The 21,746-nt window shown below is 49.7% G+C and overlaps 1 protein-coding gene across 5 annotated transcripts in view; it reads left to right on the top strand.

Moving 5' to 3' along the window:
• The window catches only part of DSCAML1 (DS cell adhesion molecule like 1), a 166,509-nt gene that overhangs the window by 107,820 nt on the left and 36,943 nt on the right, over window positions 1-21,746 (top strand). For 4 of the 5 annotated variants that reach the window (XM_083480327.1, XM_083480326.1, XM_083480328.1 and 1 more), the window contains 8 exons: window positions 1,920-2,066; window positions 3,707-3,985; window positions 5,493-5,768; window positions 7,498-7,794; window positions 10,172-10,444; window positions 14,518-14,796; window positions 17,988-18,107; window positions 18,427-18,603. In XM_083480327.1, the coding sequence (XP_083336453.1) occupies window positions 1,920-2,066; window positions 3,707-3,985; window positions 5,493-5,768; window positions 7,498-7,794; window positions 10,172-10,444; window positions 14,518-14,796; window positions 17,988-18,107; window positions 18,427-18,603 (1,848 nt within the window). Of the gene's footprint in view, window positions 1-1,919; window positions 2,067-3,706; window positions 3,986-5,492; window positions 5,769-7,497; window positions 7,795-10,171; window positions 10,445-14,517; window positions 14,797-17,987; window positions 18,108-18,426; window positions 18,604-21,746 lie in introns of those variants that run through there. The other variant, XM_083480329.1, reaches the window with a different exon arrangement.

Below are 21,746 nucleotides of genomic sequence, written 5' to 3'. Positions count from 1 at the left end.
GCCAGCCAGCCTTTAATGCAGTCTTCTAGGGGCGGTAGGCTAAGGTGGGGTTATGAGACAACCTTGTTTCCCCAGATTCAAGGGTGACTGATTAGCAAAAGCTTTTCATTTTCCCTCTCTCCTCCCCCCCATCCCTTTTGGTAGAGGGAGTTTGGGCTGATGTTCCTTTTGTAGCAGTGATACTCGGCTGCCAATCCTTTCAGTTCCTTCTCCCATCACTCTAGAGTAGGTCTCTGCTTGATTCCTGTTGAGCGTGGAGCATTGAGCTAGCTGGTGCTGCCAAAGATCTCTCTTGGGTCTTCTCCCTTGAGCTGCTTTTGCTTGCAAAACCCTTCGTGCCTAGAAGAGAGACCTGATGCTGCTGAAAAAGCACCATCAATTAAATGTGCACAAAAATGGGAAAGGGGGGGGGGGAGAAGCAGCAATTTGCAAAGCAGCAGTTGCTCATTGCCATAGCAACTACATCCCTCACCTCCACCCTTTCCTTAAAATTCCAGGGCAGCCAAGCTCCCGTGCCCATTGGTTGATAAGAGGTTCTGGGCCGGCTTGTCTCCTGTGTGTGCTGCTGGATGTCCCTCCCAACCACAATATTTGCCTTCCCTTTGCAATAAAAAGACAGAACGAGGCATGCAGACCCACTCTGCCCCTCTCCTCTTTTGGTTTCCTGCTACTCCCTCCTGGCATGATTTGCACCTCTGGCTTAAACTCTTGAGGCTGCCTAAGTATTTGGGGAGTTCCAAATGTGTTGCTTGCAGGCTAGACCAAGATGCAGCAGGGCATGTGTGAGTGAGAGGAGATCTCCCTTCCTGGTCTCATTTCTCTCCGCACTCTTCTCTACAGGCTGTTTCCAGCACTTCCTTTCCTCCTTGTATGCCAGAGCTGGGTCCTGTACCAGTTTTGTGTTTGCGACCAGTCTCAATCTCTGAGTGACAGATGGGCTCAAAGCAGATGAGGACCACTGGGGTGGCTGCATCTCTTGCCTGCACATGATTACGCGAGAGCCCTGCCTTCTGGCGGTGCTGGGGACTAGATAGTATCTGGCCGGGTCAGCCATGGAGCTGCTGCTGCCGCCTGCAAGCCACAGATGATCCTGCCTTTGTTTGCCTCCTTTAGGCTCCCTCAGGGTCTATTTGTTTTCACAGGCTCCTCAGTAATTTGAGCAAATTATTAACGCAGCAGGATGGATTTCCTTTTAATTGTAATGTGGTTGTTTCAGCGGAGGGCTGGGGTAGTGTGCAGGAGATGTCAGCAAACTTTAGGTTGCTGCTTCCTCTGTTCAGGCTCGTTCTTTGTGCATGATCTGTGGCTCCTAGACCAGAAGTGGCTCTTCTGAATGGTCTCCGGTTGCCATTCATAGAAGGAGGGTGGAAACCAAAATGACTCTGAGGCTGCTGTCATAAGAGGAGAGGGTGGGTGGATGGATGGTGAAGCAAGCCCTACAGCTGGTATCTCACCAATGGCAAAACAGTCCATTGGATGGGAGAGAAGGAGTGAGGGGTGTATATGTGAATTTATGTGTGTGCGCGCACACAGTAGTTCTTGCTGTCCTCTTTGTGTATATATCAAGGGAGGATCCTGCCACCATAAATTTGTTAATCATTTATTAGTATAGAAGTGGTTGGTAAAAAATTCCAGCCTGGCAAGGATGTGCTGTTGCAATATAAGCAGACATCTAGCCAGCAAGAAAGGAAAATGTGGGTGCCTCCTCCTGGCAGCTGCCTGCCCTCCAAGCAAGAGCTCTGCTTTCTTGCCTTCAGACCACTCTGTGGAAGTTCCAGACCTGCCTAGCTTAGCAGTACTGTGCCGTCTCCCTGTTTTTCTTCCCTACCCATAGCCAGGCAGAGGGGGGTTTGGTTTCTCAGCACATGAGCAAGAACACTAATGTATTTTCATTCATTTTCTGTATTTATCTCTTTCAGAAAATAGGTTTTTCATTACTTTCTATGGTGGGTTGTACATATCAGACGTCCAGAAGGAAGATGCCTTGTCCACCTATAGGTGTATCACCAAGCACAAGTACAGTGGCGAGACGCGGCAGAGCAATGGAGCCCGACTGTCCGTCTCAGGTATGTTTTGCTGGGCTGTTTCCCAGGTCACTTAAGCTGGATCTGAACCTTTGTGTCCCTCCCAAGAGAAGAGGGGCATGTGTGATTGTGGCATGTTGGATGGCTTAGGAGTGCTCTTGGGATTCGATGGACCTTATCTTGTTTGTTGAAACAGCTGGTTGTCTGTGGTTGGGCTTTCCACAAGGATGCACTGTAAGGCTCACAGCTTCTCCTGTGAAGGCTGCTCCGCTTCTTAATTCCCTTACTCAGGTAAAGATGAGAGTCCATGATGTAATAAAGAGGAGGCATTGGATTTGTGGAATGTGTAGCACAGCACCGGCTTCCCCAGTGTCTACTCTGGACTACCAATGCCCTCATGGCTCTCAGAACCACTCTGGGCTGAACATGAGCAGCAGTAAGCAAGTCTGATTGTAGGACAGCCCCTGACCAAACTCTGGTGCTTCCTGACCATTCCACTGTGTTTGGCATTGAACTCCTTCCCCCTGCCCAACTAGGCAAGAATTGCTTCTGGAAGCCTTAATCTAATCTTGAGTTTCCTTAGTCTAAAATAAAATCCAGGGATGTAAATTCAGGCACCTAAAAGAAAATGCCACAACCATGGGCATAGACAGGATTTTTTTGGGGGGGAGGCTTTTGTTAGGGGGGCAGAACCTCGTATTTGTATTGATTTAGGGGGAGCAGCTGCCCCTCTGCCCCGCCCCCCCCCGCTACACCCATGACCATAACAACATGCCTGGGTAAAATTCCCTTAGTATTCCTTAGATTCTGAAAAAAACCCTAAAGGGCTCTCCTTCAGCTGAGCAGACAGACAGCCTTTGCCCAAATGAAGGCTAGAGGAAGCCTGGGAGAAAAGAAGCCTTGAGTGTTTTTTGTGTATATGTGGTTGCATTTTCCTAGGGTTGTGGAAGAGCTTGGCATTTGGCAGTGGGCATCCAGGCCTTTGGATGGGTCTCCTACCTTGCCCCAGGCAAGGAGCAGTGCCCTCCCCAGAGTTTGACCTCTTCCTAAGCAGCTCCTCCCCTGTGTGTGGCCCTTAGTTACCTTCTTCTCCTCCCTTCTCCATACCTGGAGCAACTTGAGAGGTTTCTTACTGCCCACTCCAAACCCCACCAAGCTGTATTTCATGTGTGAGTTTTGATCATTCATCTTCCGCTCTCGATGGTAGCCTGATTAGTAGCTTGTGGATTACAGAATGTATTGAGAAAGTTGTGAATGTCACACCAGTTGGGATGCTCTTGAGGGACTCTTAATAAGTTGTGTGTCCATTTGTCACCAGCTCCTACTGAAGGTGGCCTTTTAGGTAAGAGAGGGTGCAGACATCCTGTCCCTCTTATTTGGAACAATTTCCCAGTATTGGGCTTCCTTCCCCTTTGTTCTCCCAGTGAGAAAACTCAAAAGATCATGTTTGGAGTTCTGTCTGGAGCACCACAGTTCAGAAAGGATACGAACTTGCAAATGGATGCAAATCCATTGAGGAGAGAGGAAAAGACGATTAAGGGGAGGGGAGACTAAGTACTTAAAAGGATTTGAGATTTCCAAGCTTGTATAATGTGCTCCATTCACAGAATTTCAGGGCTTGAGTGCTTGATGGTGAAAGTTCTCCCCCCACATTTTCCCTTTTTTCCCTTTTTTGCTCTCAGACCCTGCAGAATCCATCCCAACCATCCTAGATGGCTTCCAGTCCCGGGAAGCAAAGGCAGGTCAGCTGGTGGAACTTCCATGCATAGCCTCTGGCTACCCTAACCCAGCCATCCGATGGATCAAGGGTGGTCGGCCACTGCCTGCTGACAGTCGATGGACCAAACGTGTCACTGGGCTGACGATCAGTGACCTGCGAGTAGAGGACAGCGGGACGTACATCTGTGAAGTCACAAATACCTTTGGGTCTGCTGAGGTCACTGGGACCCTCACAGTGATAGGTAGGTGGAGGAAGAGCCGGATCTGCAGGCTTCCCATTGAGGCATCAGGTTGTTGGCCCCTGTGAGAACAGAGCACTGGATGAGATGTGCCCTCCTCTGGTCTGATCTACCTTAAAAGATATTCTTATGTACTCCTGTCTGAACAATGACACACCTTATATTTCATAAGATGGGAAGCATGTGGGAGCTGTGTTCATGTAGTTCAGTTTCACTCTACTCCAGGGTACAAGGCCAGTGGTGTGGTGCCTCCTTCTCTTGCAGGCATTGCCAAGCTGGCAGGAGGCAGCCCTGGCCTAGGAAAGAAGGTTGCAGGCATCATCCATGGGATCTCAGTGCATGGAAGGTCCTTGCATGGATAAGAGTGACACAGCCCAGCACTGGGTTCTGGAGCCCAGTGCCTCGTTCCTTCCTACTCAAAGCCTGGGTGGTGGGAAGTTGTTCCCAGCAATCATTTGCTGCCACCCTCAGATTTCCCACTTTACTTATCTTGGGGGTGAGGGAAGGACTGGTCCTGCTTTGTGCTGGGCTGCTTTTCTTTGTGCTTCCCCTTTCTTCCTCCTGCAATACGCTTCTCTGAGCTGGGGCAGCCAGCGTTTTGCCCAGAAGAAGGGTTCTTTTCACTCTCTCTTTTTTTGCAAGAGAGGTTGCCATGTTCTTGAGCCCTCAACAGTTGCAAATGGAGCGGAGACAGGCAATCCTCTGAAGACCCACTCCCTCCCCTAGATTGGCTCCATGCCTGAGGAGATGAAGGGTCAGAGTTGAGGTGCAGCATGGTGATGTGCCGTGCAAGGAAGTGGTGTTTGCTCCAAGCAGGTCTGTCACACCTTGTATGTCAGCCCTGGTGTGACAGCTCCTTCGTTCTCTAAGTTGACAACTCCTTCATAGCCTGGGAGGGAAACTGATACACCGAGAAGAAACTGCTGGCAGGAGGCGGAGCAGGGGGAGCACTGTGTGCACCTGCCTTATTACTCAGTGACATTTCTCTGCAGATGGGTGTGTGTGAGAGAGAGGAGCCTCTGTTTCTCAAGGGCACCCTCAACTTGCCATCTCCTTACCTGCACTCCCCAATGGAAGGCCTTGGTTGCTCGGGGGCGAAAAATGAAGGCCACTCTGCCTTTCCATTGCTCAGGCAAATGGATGACAGGAAGAAGAGACTGTGGCTGGATGTGGGTCAGAGACAGGCATTGGGATTTCAAGGGGGCATTGCAATGAATCTCTCTCTTTCTTATGGGCTCTGAGCAGCATCTGCTCCTCTCCCCCTGGCCCTGCACCAAGGCAGCCCAGCGCCTTGCACCGCGCCCAGTGATCCCTAGCACCAAGCAATAAACGGCTGGTACTTGCCTTGATGACTGCTGTCTTTTCAATCCTACCCTGTGTTGGTGTCTCTGTGAGCCTTTCACTGTGGTAAATGTTGGAGGGGTGGTGCTGTGGGCCCTTAGTGGGATGGCCGCTTACTCTGCATGGTGTCGGCTAGCTGCTCTGAGCATGGACCCTGCTTTTCCCGCAGACCCTCTGCACGTCACCCTCACACCAAAGAAGCTGAAGACCGGCATCGGGAGCACCGTCATCCTCTCGTGCACGCTCTTGGGCTCACCAGAATATACTCTCCGCTGGTATCGCAACACAGAGCTGGTGGCACCAGATGACTTCATCTCCATCCGGGGAATCAACAATGAAACGCTGCTCATCACAGCTGCCCAGAAGAGCCATTCAGGAGCCTATCAATGCTTTGCCAGCAGGAAGGCTCAAACTGCTCAGGACTTTGCCATCATTGTGCTGGAGGGTGAGTTTGGCTCCTTGGTGGTTTCAGTATCCTTGACATACTGGGGTGTGGGTGTGTGTGTGTGAGAGAGAATGAAAGCGGGCAAGCGGGCAAGGAGATTCTCTCCTGGCAGGTTGGCTGCCTGATTCCATGTTTTGCTGTGGATGAACATAGCAAAGTAGCTCCTAGGTAGGAAATAAGAAGTGTTCTCGAAGCTACCAGCATGAGTTTGACCAAACTGCGGGAGGCAGTGGAAGACAGGAGTGCCTGGCGTGCTCTGATCCATGGGGTCATGAAGAGTCGGACACGACTAAACGACTAAACAACAACAAGGAAGTTAAACTCCAACATATTCAAGTTAGCTTTCTTAGAAGTATTTAAGTCTCTTTCCTCTTCAGATTTCTATTTAGATATATTGATTTAACCATCCTGATTTTATGTCTCTTACTGAAATTCTCTAAGGGTTTATAAGTATTTGGGGGGCATCATAGGGGTGCGCAACAAATACAGAAGGTGTGTAGAGAGTGGGCAGAGAGGAAGTTTTCTGCAGCTGCCACAACTAGGTCCAGCCAGTGAAGTGGAATGTCCAGAGATTTTGGGAAGAATCAAAAGGGAGGACTTATTCGCACAGCAGGAGCATATAGCTAAACTTTGGCATTCATTGTCATGAGATGTGTTGGGGGCCACAGGTTTAGATGGTTATAAAGGGGCTGTTAGGCATAGAAGAAACTTGGAGGTCTGTCACTTGCTACTACAGTCATACCTCGGGATGAATACGCTTCAGGTTAAGCGCTTTCAGGTTGCGCTCCGCAGCGACCTGGAAGTAATGGAGCACGTTACTTCCGGGTTTTGCCGCTCGCGCATGCACAGTCAAAATGACATCACGCGCATGCGCGGAAGCGGTGAAATGCGACCTGGGCACGTGCAGACACGCTGTCACGTCTTACGTTCTGTTCGGGATGCGAACGGGGCTGTGGAACGGATCCCGTTCACATCCCAGGGTACCACTGTAGTCCTCAAGTTGATAGGCACCCTCTTTCAGAGGTTGTGTTTGATGGTGGTCGACCTGGAGCAACAGTTAGAGAGGTCTATTGCATTCAAACTTTGCTTGCAAGCTTCCTGATGGCCACTGGACTAGGTGGTCCCCCTTAGGTCCAATCCATCAGTACAGCTGCTTGTATGTTCTTATAGCTATGGAGTGCTAGAAGAAGGCAGCCATTCGGCAAGCAGGGCCTGTGCATTTCTGCAGCTGGCCGGTGATGTATAGGACATCGCTCCAGGAACTCCATAGCACGCTTAGGAACATAGGAAGATGTCCCATCTAACTCAGTATTGTCTACACTGCACTGACTTGTCAGTGTTTCTCCAGGGTTCCAGGCATGGGTCCTCCCCAGCCCTACCTCGAGATGCTGCCAGGGCTTAAATGTGGCCGCTTCCACATGCAAAGCAGTAGCTCTAGCACTGAACTGCAATGCTTCCCCACTTCTCCTACTTGAGGCTCAAATTTAGGGAGAGGAAGAGAGGAAGAATACCCTGAGAAGGTATATCCACTGCAAAATGTGGTGGCTGGAGCTCCCCCACAGGCCTTGGACAAGGTTGCAGGAGTTGACCTACTCAACTTGGCTAGAAGGTTCAGAATTCTCCAGCTTTTCTGTCGCTGAAGATATGTGGGTGGGAGGGGAAATGGGTGCTCAGACTTGCCCTCACCCCTTCATCTAAACTCCCTCCCCCTGTTGTGGGCCTCTCTTAGATGGGACCCCCCGGATCATCTCATCCTTCAGTGAAAAGGTGGTGAACCCAGGCGAACAGTTCTCCTTGATGTGCGCTGCCAAGGGGGCCCCTCCGCCCACGGTCACTTGGGCACTGGATGACGAGCCCATTCAGAGGGACAGCAGCCACCGCACCAACCAGTACACCATGTCAGATGGCACCACCGTCAGCCACATGAACGTGACAAGCCCGCAGATCAAGGATGGAGGGGTGTACCGTTGTGCCGCGCGGAACTCGGTGGGCAGCGCCGAATACCAAGCGCGAATAAACGTAAGAGGTGCCTGTCTACTTTTAAATATCAGAATAGGTTCTTCTTGCATTGGGTTTTGGTTCTGGTTTGGTAGAATGTCCCCTTTGTTCTTTGTGGCTCCCCACCCCCACCCCCACCCCCTTTTATTTTCTCTGCAGTGTTGTTTGGCAACAAGACAATCCAGCAGTTTACAGAGGAAAGTGTTGCTAGAGGATGGTGGAACTCCTGGCCACCAGGACAGTTTTGCAGGGATCCCAGCATATATATTGGTGATTTTATATTTTGACATGTTACAAGTTATGAAAGCTCCAGGAAGGCAAAGTGATTTAGAGAGATGGCAGGGAAAGCCCTAGATAGCTTAGGACAGGCTTCCTCAACCTTGGCCTCCAGATGTTTTGAGACTACAGTTTCCATCATCCCTGACCACTGGTCCTGCTAGCTAGGGATCATGGGAGTTGTAGGCCAAAAACATCTGGAGTACTGAGGTTGAGGAAGCCTGGCTTAGGACCAGACTACACAAAATGTTTCTGCCTCTGGCAAACACTTACCCAAACCTTAACAGCCTCTTTGGAGGCCCTGATCCTGACCAGATGAAATGGAGCAGGTGACCAAGGTAAAGGCCTTTTTCACTTCTGATATGGATTAGCCTCCCCAGAGAGGCTTGCCTGGCACCTTCTCCATGGTCTTTTCAGTGTCAAGTGAAGACCTTTTTATTCATCAAGTATGTTTTAAATCCAAGCTTTAAGTTGCTTTCTGCTACCTCTGCTGTAAGGAAGCTTTTTTGCTGACTTTTATTATTGATTTTAACTATTATTCAAAGTTTATTTAATATTACTTTGAAGGCAGCTAGAGAATATTTATTGATTGGCAGCTATATAAATTAAACAAAGTATCCTAAAAACATATTTAAAGGGCTCTGTAAGCACAGTGGCAGATTTCTTGGTCATTAAAGAACTCAACAGACACTGGTAATAAAAAAAAGAACTAATCAAAACCCCACTTTTCCTAACCAAGGCATTGCCTTGAGGGCATATCCTGGCATCCTCCACTGTGAGTTTTCCATATTCTACATAGAACTCAAGGTCACTTTGGGCAGATACGGTGGGTGGTAAGGGCAGATTATCCCCTTTCCAGCAACAAGTAAGTTTCTATATGCTGGGAAAATAGGAGATCACTGTAAGAGAACATGTCCATATCATGCTGTGCATCCTGTTCTGTGGGCACTTGAGTCTCACACGGGAAGCTGGCAGCAACTGATGAAGTCAAGTAATAATATGCCAGGAGGAACCAAGTCAATAAAGTCTAGTCACGATAGGGAGTCCAGGCATGGGATACAAGGGCAGATCAAGGCAGGAAAAGTCCACTTAGAAGCTTTCCTGTGCAGAGGGCAGAGGAAAACAAGACCTCTATTAGCTTCAGTTGAACCCTGCTGGTTGAAGGTCTCTCCTACTGAAATAGCAGTAGGAAGATATCCCACCAGGGAACCAAACCCTTGTGCTTGCTGAGAAGACGTGTAGTGTGGGTAGCTCCACCTCCCGAAAGTTGTTCCCCTATGAAGAAAGGTTGCAGCTTTCAGGACTTATTAGTTTAGAGAAAAGGTGAGTGAGAAGTAACATGATAGAAACTTATGCAATTATGCATGCCATGGACAAAGTGGATAAAGTTTGTACCCCTCTCTCTTAATGCTAGCACTCGTGATTCATCAAGAGAATCTGAATGTTGGAAGATTCAGTTCCTAGTTAAACTATAGAACTTGCTTCCTCAACAGGCTGTGATGGCCACCAATTTGGATGGCTTTGAAAGAGGATTAGACAAATTCATGGAAGAAAGCTCTATCTCCACGATCTGCCTCCACAGTCAAATACAATATGCTTCTAAATACCAGTTGCCAGACACTGCAGGAAGCGAGAGTTCTCTTGGGCTCAGGTTCTGCTTGCAGGTTTCCTACAGGCATCTGGCTGACCACTTTGAGGACAGGATGCTGGTCCAGATGGGCCCTTGGCCTGATCCAGCGGCAGGCTCTTCTTATGCCCTTATGCAGTCTTGACTTCTGTAAGCCTGGAGGTATTGCTGTGGACTCATCCTCTGAGTCTGAGGATGGTGAAAGGGCCGAGTCCTTTGGCTGAAGGGGCCCTCAAGACGGAACTGAACGTTGCAAGGTATTAGGGTTGGGACTGTGGCACTGTGTGGGTCTTTTTGCCCCATGGATAGCAGGGCCCTCAGAAGATGTGTACAGGTTTAATGGAAAGCCATTTTGTGATGGTCTCCACTCAGCCACCCAGGCTCCACCTTCTGCCAATTACTGAGCAACCTTGCCTCCAGTTCTGTCTTCTACGTGCAAAAGCCTTTTGCCTTTGGAATTCACCTAGCTTGCTCCTTTCCTCTCCCTCCTCCCTCTCTTTAGGCCCCCCCAGCATCCGCGCAATGAAGAACATTACAGCCGTGGCAGGAAGGGACACTTTCATCAACTGCAGGGTGATTGGCTACCCATATTATTCCATCAAATGGTACAAGGACTCACTGCTCCTGCCTGACAACCACCGGCAAGTGGTCTTTGAAAATGGCACTCTCAAGCTAATGGATGTCCAGAAGGGGATGGATGAAGGGGAGTACCTATGCAGTGTCCTCATTCAGCCACAGCTTTCAATCAGCCAGAGTGTCCATGTCACTGTGAAAGGTGAGTGGCTGGAGGCAGGAGCCACAGCAGGGCTGGTGGATCTCCAGTCCCCTCCCAGTGCTGTCCACATCCCTCTAGTCCAAGCAATGGCTCAGCCAGCTCCTGGAGAGTTGGACATGCTGCGGCTATGGTTGTGCCTTCTCTGATGGTAGGCAGTCACAGCTGAAAGGATGGGATTCAAAACTAGGATCAGGTGTTGCTGTGCAGTTGCCTGGTCTAAGGGGAGCCTGAAGACAGCAGGACCTTGGCCAAGCCAAGTAGGATCTCAGGCTCAGATGTTGGCTGTGGGATGTTGGTCTTTTGAACCAGCTACCAAACCCTTCTCTGGCACTGGCGGGCTTTGATAGGGAAATGCCTCCTCTCAGATGTAAGCAAGTGAAGACAGAGGCTTCTTCCAGGCTTTGCTGTTGGGTGTGTTCCAGGAGCTCAGCTGAATGGGAAACCGCAAACTATACAGCCCTGTTGAAAGGGCCTCACTCTTTAAGAGGGTTGGACTAGCACCTGGGAGAGCCAGATTCGGTTCCCCCGCAGCTGTGAAGCTTCCTGGGTGACTGTGATGGACCAGCCCATGTGTCTCAGGCCAGCGTAGTGATGGAAGAGATCCATGTTTGCCCACTGAGCTCCTTGGAAGGAGGGGTCAAAATCTGATAATAGATAAATAACAATGCCCAGGGCAATTTGACTGGGCAACCTGGGCACACTTGGCTACACTGTTGATTCTGTTGCCCTCCTTTGCAACCCAGCCTGCTGAAGAGTCATCCCATCAGTCTCTACTCCAGTAGTCTTTGTGTTTGGCATGCCAGAGGCGTCTGTGTTGACCCATCCTCCCTGTGTGCAGTGTGACCTTGTGGTTCACTTCCTGCCACCAATATCTCCTCTGAGCTGCCCCAGGTTGGTGGAATGGGGATGGGAATGCAAGGAGCATCTTTGTCTCCCAGGGAAGAGGGACCCCCCCTCTCTGATAAAGGCAAGTGAGCTGGGCAGAGAGGACCATGTGGGGTTTGTGTTCCTGCCCTGCCCACACATTAGTTCGGTTACTGGCCTAGGTGTGCCTCCCCCCCAGGCTGTCGCCAGCCCTGGAGTATCCATTTCCCCTGACAAGCAGCGGAGCAGAATGTACAGTGTAAACATACCAGATTAAAACATCTAACCTTTGCTCAGAGCACCTTTGTTGGTGGTTTTCAGTGTGTAGCTCTTAAAAAAATAATCCTCTCTGTCTTCCAAGCACGCAGAACATCTTAAAAGCTTCTCCAGCCCATCAATTATTCAGCCCCATTCAGGGAGCCATCAGCCCTAATGAATTGCAGTAGTGGAGAATCCCGTCCTTTCCATCCCAGTGACTTGCTGAGATTGAGCTCCATCTCAGGCGCTGCCCTCTTTAAAGGTTCGCAAACAGGGTAGCTTGAGCGAGGTGGTCTGCTCTGTGTGGATGTTGCCTCCCTTTCCCACGGTGCTGCTGCCCTGCTCAGTTTATGAAGGGTGCAAAGTATCCTGGAGACAGGCAGGAGGCTGCATGGGCTGGGGGGGTCACTGGTTGTTGTGAGAACTTGCTGCTGCTGCAGCAGCATGGTTTATCTCTTACAAGCCCTCTCTTGCTTAGGATGGTGCTTCCGCTGGACTCAGAGATGGCTCTGACAGCTCCTTCAGCTTGTCTGGATGTGTGTGTGTGTCTTGATGCCAGCAGACCTCGATGCCTGTGCTTACACACTGGAAAACCAGCCAAGATGTTCTTGGGGTTTTTTTATTAAAAAAATAAATAAAATCCCCCCAGCGCTCCCCCTCTAGTTTTCCTCCAAGGAGCTTAGATTAGCTTACAAATGATTCTTCAGAGCCCGCCTCCCTTCACTACAGCAACTGAAGCCTCTTTTTTTCAGGGCGAGCTTTGTTGTCAGCAGGGTGGCACTCGGCAGTTTTGTTCTCAGAATCTTTGGGGTTTCTTCCCTGGTTGCAGAAGGCAGTTGAGGCGTTGTCTTCTCTCTCTTTTTTTTAAAAAAATAATATTTATTAATTTTAAAGAGTTACAAAAAGAAAAAAAACCAGCATATTAAAAAGATACAAAACATCACATCGCAATAATAAAAAAGAAAAAAGAGAAAGAAGAAAAAACAAATAAATAAATACAAAGAATCTTCCCATAACTTATCTTTCATTTGCTTAATTCCTTGACCTCCTCACACCTCCCTTTTTTATATTCTAGTTCAGTTAACTATTTCAGCAAGTCCTTTCCCTCTTTTCCAATTTTTGTCCTCTATTTTATCTTAATATAATGTAAATTTACTTTCCCTCCTTCACCATTTAGCAATCTATTTTTTCTTAATCCTTTATAGCATTTCTGCTAAAACCACATTATTTCATTCCAACATCCTTCTAACATTCCTTAATTTTACAATGTTTCTGTAAATAAGCTTTAAATTTCTTCCAATCTTCTTCCACCAACTCTTCTCGCTGGTCTCGGATTCTGCCAGTCATTTCCGCCAGTTCCATGTAGTCCATCACCTTCATCTGCCATTCTTCCCGGGTGGGTAGATCTTGTGTCTTCCGAGGCGTTGTCTTTTCTCGGACACTTGCTCCTGCCCTTCTTTCCCCATTGTAGGAACCTTTTCGGGCTGATCTTTACATAAGTGAGGATGGTGCTGAGCAGAGGCTTTGCTTGGAAGCCCAGGAGCCCCTTGCTCTGTGCGAACTGCTGCAAGGGTGCAAGGCTGTTCTGCAGGGAAGAGGGTTTTGTGGGAGGGGCAAAAGGACAAAGCACCCGGCTGCCTTCCTCTCTCCCAGATGGGAGAGCAGTGGAGGAAGTCCCTGCCTTTGGAACTAGCAGAGGCAAGGGAGCGACCAGTATTCATTACTGGAGTAGCATAGGGATAAAAGAACCTCAGTTGGCAGGGGAGGCAGGACTGGTGAGAACGCCCACGCCCAAAGCTGGGAGGCTAACACAGCAGACATCTCTGTTTGTTTGGGCCCCTTAAAGATCAAGGGTGATTTACTGGCTGGCAGGGCTGAGTTGTAAATGTGGCATCTGCTGCCGACGCTGCACTCAGGTCAGTAGCTGATCCTCAGCTCCTTCAATTCGCTTGCTTTGCTGCTTGTTCAGGATGTCCCCGCCCCCCTGCACTTAAGAGCAGCGAGAACTGTCCTTTGCTACTTTAGGAGATGGCTCACTTCACACCCCCTTTTGCCGCCCCAGTCAGTGGCATGGGGATTCTGCCTATTTTTCTGAGGTAGGGCTTCAAATCTTTCTTGGTCCAATGGCCATGAGGGCAGTGTCCCCAGCTTACTTTGAAGCTTTGGGCAGAACCACCAGTGGTCTCTGCTTGTCAGGAGTTGCCTTCCTACTTTGCTTGAGTGCCTGCCATTAATGTTTCTTTGAGGGAATCTAGTGCATCTAGTATTCCTAGGGGGCTCCTGGGGCTCCCAACTGAGAGCCATTCTGGTCACTGGAGGAACCAGTTCCAAGTCCTTTTGCAATGGCATTAGTGGGAGTATTAAGGCTGCTGCAGAAGAGAATGAATTCTTTTCCTGATGGGGTGTGAGGAAAGCCGACTGTTGCTTCACAGATCTGATCTCTTTGCATGCCTGCTGCTCACCTGGCAAGAGTGTTCAAAGTGCTCCACATTCTTTTATCTTGTTGAACCCCTTTCAAGTGGGTGAGTACTGTAGGCTGAAAGAGAAAAAAGAGTTTGAGAGGAGTGATGAAGTTAGTGGAGTGCAAGAAACTAAGAGGACACTCTGTGAACCAGGAGACACCTTCACCCAGCCGTCCAAATATCTGTCCTGAGCTCACTGGGATGGTGGCCAAAAAGAGGCACTACTCACCACTACAGCCTTGTCACACTCCTCACACCCCCCACCTTTTTTAAAAAAACACACACAGAAAGGAAATACGGCCAGTTGACTTATAAATTCATCCTTTCTTCACATGGGGAGCTGAGGGTAAGGAATTCCTCAGGGCTTTGCAGAGTCTCCTGGGCCTAAGTTCTGTTCTCCTCGGAGGCTGAGCTGGATGAAATCTCCTTTTTCTTGGCTTCCCAGTCGTTTGGTAACAGGTGTGATCAATGCACTCCTCTCATTGGCAGTCCCGCCTCTCATCCAGCCCTTCGAATTCCCTCCGGCCTCCATCGGCCAGCTCCTGTACATCCCATGCGTGGTCTCCTCGGGTGACATGCCCATCCGCATCACGTGGAGGAAAGACGGGCAGGTGATCCTTTCCGGCTCCGGCGTCACCATCGAGAGCAAGGAGTTCATGAGCTCCCTGCAGATCTCCAGCGTCTCCCTCAAGCACAACGGCAACTACACTTGCATTGCCACCAACGATGCTGCCACCGTCAGCCGTGAGCGGCAGCTCATTGTTCGAGGTGAGTAGCCGGCCCCTGGGCTTTGATGTGCTGAGGTTCAGGAGCCACTGGCAGAATTGCCCAGTGCGGGATGATCGTCACTCTTTGGCTGTGCTCCCCATCTGATCTCAAAAGTGAGTGGAGAAAATGTCCTGTGGAAAGCTGTGAGGGCCATACAAAGTGCCGGTTGGGGTGGGAAAACTGGCTTCGTGAACTGAGTGGAAGGTGGTGGTTTAAGTCCCCTAGTGAAGGAAAGAAAAGTCCAGTTCTGTGGTGCAGGAGAGGAGCAAAGGTGCGTCATGAGGCTTCTCTGCCCACAAAGGCAGATAGAACTATCAGGCAGCTGGAGCACCTGCCCTGTATGGAAGAGCTTCAGCATTTGGGGCTTTGAAGTTTAGGAAAAGGTGACCCAATGGAGCTTTATGGAAAGTGGGAGAAGTTTCCCTTTCTTCAGTCTGGCCCATCCAGTGAAATCAATTGGAGTAGAGGGGGCAGGAGTGGGGGATGAGCCCTTGCCTTATTCCAGGCCAGGCTCTTTGTCCATGTAGCTCAGCTTGTTCCGCTCTGGCTGGCAGCAGTGGCTCTCCAGGATGGTCTCAGGCAGTGAGAGCAGTCTTCCTCAGAACCTGCTGCTAATGTGACCCTTTTAATTGGGAATAAGTACTTCCTCACAATTGATCTATGCAGCTCGCTGCCCCAGAGGTGATGGCCACTAGCCACTCGTTTAGACAGTTTTAAAAGGGGATTAGACAACTCATGGAGGAGAAGGAAGGAAGGCGGGCGGGTGGGTCTGTCAGCAGCTGTTAGTCATGATGGCTGCATGGAACCTGCTGGGCCAGAGGCAGCAGGCCCCTGAATGCCACTTGCTGGGGGCTGAACTGTGCTTGTGTGCGCACATGTGAGCCTCTGCTTCCTCCAAGTCCTGCTTGAGGGTTTTCTGTCAGTGTCTGGTTGGCCACTGTGGGGAACAGGATATGCTCTCTTTACATTCTTCTGAGGGCAAACGACTCCCAAAGGGCACAGAAGCACAACCCTTGGTGCCCCAGACATGCACTGCCTTCATAAGCCAGGCCATTCCCTGCCACTGCCTGAAGAGCTGGGAGTGTCGATTTCTCAAGGGGGAACCATCATAGTCATATTTTGGTAGCTCCTTAGTGAATAACAGATGTCCGAAGCAGAAAGAGAGGGGGCATTTAACGGGGGGGGGGAGCTAGGAGAGCCATCTTGCACCCTTGCTTGCACAACTGCTGCACAAGAGCCCTGCAGTGTTGACCAGTGGCATCTTAAATACCTGGTAATTGCTGCCATCACTCCCTGTCAAGTTTACAGCACCCAAACGGGAAGGAAACCTGCTCAAGGGTGTGTGGGATCCTGAGACAACAGACTCGATGTTTCCCAGCCAGATCCTGTCAGTTTATTCAGGGAGCAAAGCTAGCAGTCAGAGCATGTTCTCTGTCTGTCTGTCTCTCTCTCCACCTTCACCTCCCCACCCTGCAAGAGACCAGAGCAGCCTGTTGTTCTTTAAAAACTCCAACGTTACACTCCCGTAGCATTAATCAAATGACACAGGCACATGAGGGATAACCAGAATCCTAGAGGCTGGGAAAACACACTTCAGACCCCAACAGCCCACCTATATGAGATTTACTGAGAACAGAAGGAAAGGAAGAAAACAAGTGGACAAAGCAGAATGAAAATAAAATGTGCTCTTTTAGTTTGAATCTAGTTACTTGCAAAAAGGCTTCTTGTCTCCTCATGCATCACACAGCATAGTTGGTCAGTTTCAGGTTTTCTGATGGTCAGTGATGGAGGATGGAACGTGAGGGACAAAAAGCTACATAACACAGCTCGTTTTTAAGGTTTGAGTGGCACCTGACTCTTTTCAATCAATCAGAGTGCATATCATATTCATCAGATAAAGGGGATTAACACATTTGGGGATAGGGGACATGGCTGACACCCCCACAACTAGCAAGTATGGCTATTGCTGGTGTAAATCATCATCAGGATTTCTCAAACTTTCTGCCAGATGAACTTTTTCTGGGCTTGTAAATTCAGGATCTGGGTTGGGATGCCTGCTTGCTTTGCTCAGCATTAATGGAGGGCAGGAGAACAGATCCTTTTCTCCACAGGGGGCATTTCAAATGGAAGCCTGGTGACCCAGAGAGAAGCATTCCCCCATTACTGTGCAGGGTCAAATGTCAACCAAGTTCAGGGAAAGGGGTAAAATATCCATTCAGAGTGCAGGTGATGCACTCCCAACTAGCAAGCAAGGTGATTGGTGTATGTGTACTCTGAATGGGGGAATTTATGCCAGACCCAAGATAGAACCCCAAATCTCCAGTAGTATTAAGCTCACATTTAACCAGTTTGCTAGCCAGAATATTGTAAGAATATTGTTTGGCTGAAATCAAGATAAATTATGTCCACGACGTTCCTACCATCCACTAAGCTAGTAACCCAGTCAAAAACAGGTTAGAGTAGCTTGGCAAACCATGCTGGCTTTTCTGTACTTCATTTTTAAAGGCAAGCCACCTACAGCTTGCTAGAGAAATAAATATGCCAAATTATCAGAACTCTGGTATGTTAGAAGGCAACAACAGCAGTAGCCCCAATTCATCCAGCAATATTGTTATTCTCTAGTAACCTTCTGAGTCAAGAAGAAGCTTCAGGTTGGCCACTGTGAGAGCAGAGCATTGGACTAGACTGGCTCCTCTTGGACCAGTCGAGCTACAGCCAGGCTCTTCTGATGTTCTTACCTATCGTGCTTCAGAAACTCTGGTTCTACCCTCCCATATCCAAGCACATGACAACAGTTTTGTGGCGACTCTGTGGCTTATTCCTCCACACTTCTGTAGAGGTGCCTCTTGCTGTACATGCACACATATATGTGCCAACTAAAGAGGAGAGTGGAGTATTGCGTGATGTCTTCTTCACAATAACTTTCTAACCTCTTAGATGCTTTTGGATTCTTCTGGTGTTTTTCAAAAATGAAAGCTTTAGGTCACCCAGGTGTTGAGTTCTGCAAAAGCAGAAAAGGCATTGCCCAAGAGGTGGTTACATCTTGTCTTTCAGACCAGTTAGGAGCTTTGAGGGCATGGGACTAGGGTGTGTGCGCATGTGGAAAGGAAAAGAAAAGAAAGACATGTCAGCAGTGGGTGGTGAGCTTGCTGTTCCTGGTGGTACTTATCTTTGGTACTCCTTCTCCACAGTCCCTCCTCGCTTTGTTGTCCAACCCAACAATCAGGATGGAATCTATGGCAAAGCAGGGGTGTTGAACTGCTCTGTGGATGGATACCCCCCTCCCAAAGTCATGTGGAAACATGCTAAAGGTACGTTGCTGGATATTTTCTTTTGATATTGCCCCCATGCATTCTCCCTTCAGGTTTGCTAATGGGAAGCCTGTACTGGTGGGGATTGAAACCATCTAACACATCTTCTCTAGGGGGCATGCTCAGGTATAGCAGCTGCTATGTGCAAGGGACAGACAGGTGTTCAACTCTGCCCAGTGTTGGACGTGTTTAAGGGCCAGTGAGAGAGATTGTGCAGGCTCTGCTAGGCACAGCACAGAGGATCTCCAGAGGACCCCATGGCATCTCTGGGTCAACCAAAAGCACTTACAGCATCTCTCACCCTTCTCTTTCCTCCCAGGCAGTGGGAACCCCCAGCAATACCACCCAGTCCCCCTCACTGGCCGCATCCAGATCCTGCCCAACAGCTCACTGCTCATTCGGCATGTTTTAGAAGAGGACATCGGCTATTACCTGTGCCAGGCCAGCAATGGAGTCGGTACAGACATCAGCAAGTCCATGTTCCTTACGGTGAAAAGTGAGTATGCCGGCTGGGCCTGTTCACCTGTCAGGGGTCTCAGTCCAATTAGATGCAGGTCTTCCGCAGGCCTTCTGCCTGGCCTTGGGCAGGACAGCCTGAGATCGCCTTCTCCCTCCATTGAAAATGGGTGCCAGTACTCTACCTTGGTGCCCATCAAGGGGCGAGGGCTGCTCCTGCCCCTGAGGTGCTGCGGAGGCATCTGATTAACGTAGGGCTCTGAAACTCCATCCCTGGTCTCCTGAGGGTCAGGCTGGCATTGGGCACTTCCTGCACTGTCTGGCAGTCCTGACTTCTCGAACCCAGGAAGCTCCTGGTACCCAGCCCTGTCCCTCCCACTGGCTCTTTGCTAAGTTTACCTGCTTCCCTCCACGTGAACCCTGCACTGCTGCCTCTGCCAATGTGCTCCGTCTGCTGGCAGCTGCCTCTGCCTCTCTGGCTGCGAGCCAAGGGCTTGTCGCGGTGGGCCCCGCGTGTCTTGGCAGATTGGCGGCCTCTATATCCTCTGATTGCCGCCTGTGTTTGCACTGTGAGCTCCTTTATCATCACTTGCGGAGCTTGAGCTCTCCTCTGTGGGCTCCCGGCAGTCGATGTGCAAGGAATGGAGTGCTGGATTGATTCCTGTTCCCTTGGGGACCTGATTCCCTCACACGATCAAAAAACACTTTGTCCTTAATAAAAGCAGGCAATCAATCTACATCGTGGTGGCGCAGAGAGGAGGCAGGGCAGCCGCCTTGCTAATTCCCCACACGGTGGCCTGGAAGTGTTGTTAAGCAACCTCGTTCGTGATCGGATTCTGCCTGGGCCACCCTCGGCAGAGTCAGCAGTTTCCAGCTTCTCTCAGAGCTGCTGTAGTGAAGATAGGAGGACCCAAAGGCTGGGGGAGGCCTCTTAGGTGCAGAAAGGGGTGTTGGGTTCAGGAATTGGCCCTTCAGCAGCAGTGGGGGAAATGCCATCCTGTGACAACAAGCTTCAGCTGCTTAATGGGGCTCTCTGGATAGCGGGCAGAGGGAGGTGAAGGCTGGTGTGCATGAAAAGCAGGGGCCACAGCTCAGACAGGTCCCTCTTTTACCTTTACTTGGTAAAAGATCCAGGTAGGAAGTCAAGGAAGGGGAAGGAGTGGCCCTTGGCTTCTTAACCCCTTTCAGGGTCACTTACCAGGCAGAGGGGAAACATGGATGGGATTGCTGTAAATGAGAGGGCCAGGCCTTTGAGTGACCCTGTTGCTGGATTTCATTTGTTACATGTTCTCTGTCCTTTTTGCTGTTGCTTTTATCATTTAGGCACTGTGTGGTTTTATTGTACTGTTTTATTTTTTTCTCTGGACACTGCCTTGGGAGGGCTTTCCCTGAGAGCCATTGGATCTGCAGGCATCCAGGGCCATTTTGACTGGCCTTCCAGGTCTCTGGTCCGTAGGGCTGCTGCCGCCCAGTTCACACTTCCCTTGTGAGCAGTGCCCTGCAGACTCTTCTCTCTTGGGCAAAGGCCCAGGCCCACCACTCCCTTGCTCAGGAGCTCCCCCTAGTCAGCAGGTGCACAAGGCAGGGTGTGCCTGGAGAGGTGCCCTCACTACTCTGTAAGCATAACTGATTGCTTCCATGCAATTTGAATTAATCTCATGCTTCAGGTGAAATGCAGCTAATCAGTGTAGACAAGAAGCTGAAATGGGTGCAATCAAATTAACATCACAGAGCTGGCACTTCAGAAAGCCCACCCTCTTCCCCTCCTTCCCCTTCCTCTGTTGCTGTTTCCATTTTCTTGCCGTTCCAGCCTGGGCTCAGGATGGAAGAACACCCAGAGCTGTGACAATTCCCTTTGTAGCCGCCTTATCTCAGCCCACCAAATGGGATCAGCCTCTTGTCTGCATCATGTTAACAAGGCACAGAAAGGAAGAGCTTGAAAGGAGAACAACGTTTTGCTTGGCGGGTGTGAAGGGAAGTGCTCTGGCGAGTGCCCTTTGCGGAGAGAGCTTTTACGGTGGGAATGGCCTGGTCCATTTCAGCCCGTGTTGCCTCATAATTGTTGGCATGGTTTCAAAATGGAAACCTCGCTGAGTGTGCTGCAAAACCCAACTCTCCTGGAAAGCAGACAAGTGAAGGGCTCCTTTCTGGGTGTTCATCCCTCTGTCCATTAACATGCGCAGCTCCCTACTGTAATAGTTGACCATAGTCTAGGGAATAATAATAATAATAATAATAATAATAATAATAATAATAATAATAATTTATTTATACCCCACCCATCTGACTGGGTTTCCTCAGCCACTCTGGGCCGCTTCCAACAGAATATTAAAATACAATAGTCTATTAAACATTAAAAGCTTCCCTAAACAGGGCTGCCTTCAGATGTCTTCTAAAAGTCTGATACAGTGGTACCTCGGGTTACATACGCTTCAGGTTACATACGCTTCAGATTACAGACTCCACTAACCCAGAAATAGTACCTCGGGTTAAGAACTTTGCTTCAGAATGAGAACAGAAATTGTGCTCCGGCAGCGCAGTGGCAGCAGGAGGCCCCATTAGCTAAAGTGGTACCTCAGGTTAAGAACAGTTTCAGGTTAAGAACGGACCTCCAGAACGAATTAAGTACTTAACCCGAGGTACCACTGTAGTTGTTTTTTCCTTTGACATCTGGTGGGAGGGTGTTCCACAGGGCAGGTGCCACTACTGAGAAGGCACCCTGCCTGGTTCCCTGTAACTTCGCTTCTTGCAGTGAGGGAACCACCAGAAGGTCCTTAGTGCTGGACCTCAGTGTCCGGTCAGAACCGTTTAGGGCTTTAAAGGTCAGCACCAACACTTTGAATTGTGCTCGGAAACGTACTGGGAGCCAATGTAGGTCTTTCAAGACCGGTGTTACGTGGGATGTTCAGCAGCACCAAGGCCAGCCTTCTCAATTTCCTTGGTGCCCAAAGGCATTCCTGCTTTGTTGTCTGGGCAGTGCCTTGCTTGCCCTCCTCGTGCAAGTCACTAACTCAGAGACAGCTGTCTGTCACACAGTCTCTCTCTCTCTCTCTGGCGGCAGCTGCTGCTGCTGGTAGAACTACTGGAGATCTTACAAATTCAAAGTGTAACGTGAGTGGTAGACCTTAAGGCGTCCTATAGGGAAGGAAAGGAGCTATAGCTGTGCCATTTGGAACTTGATGT

This window comes from Podarcis liolepis (genome assembly GCF_965112155.1).
Source record: "Podarcis liolepis genome assembly, chromosome: 16".
In the NCBI taxonomy this organism is placed as follows: Eukaryota; Metazoa; Chordata; class Lepidosauria; order Squamata; family Lacertidae; genus Podarcis; species Podarcis liolepis.
Note: the sequence above shows the minus strand (reverse complement) of the source record. Positions and strands in the feature narration are given on the sequence as shown.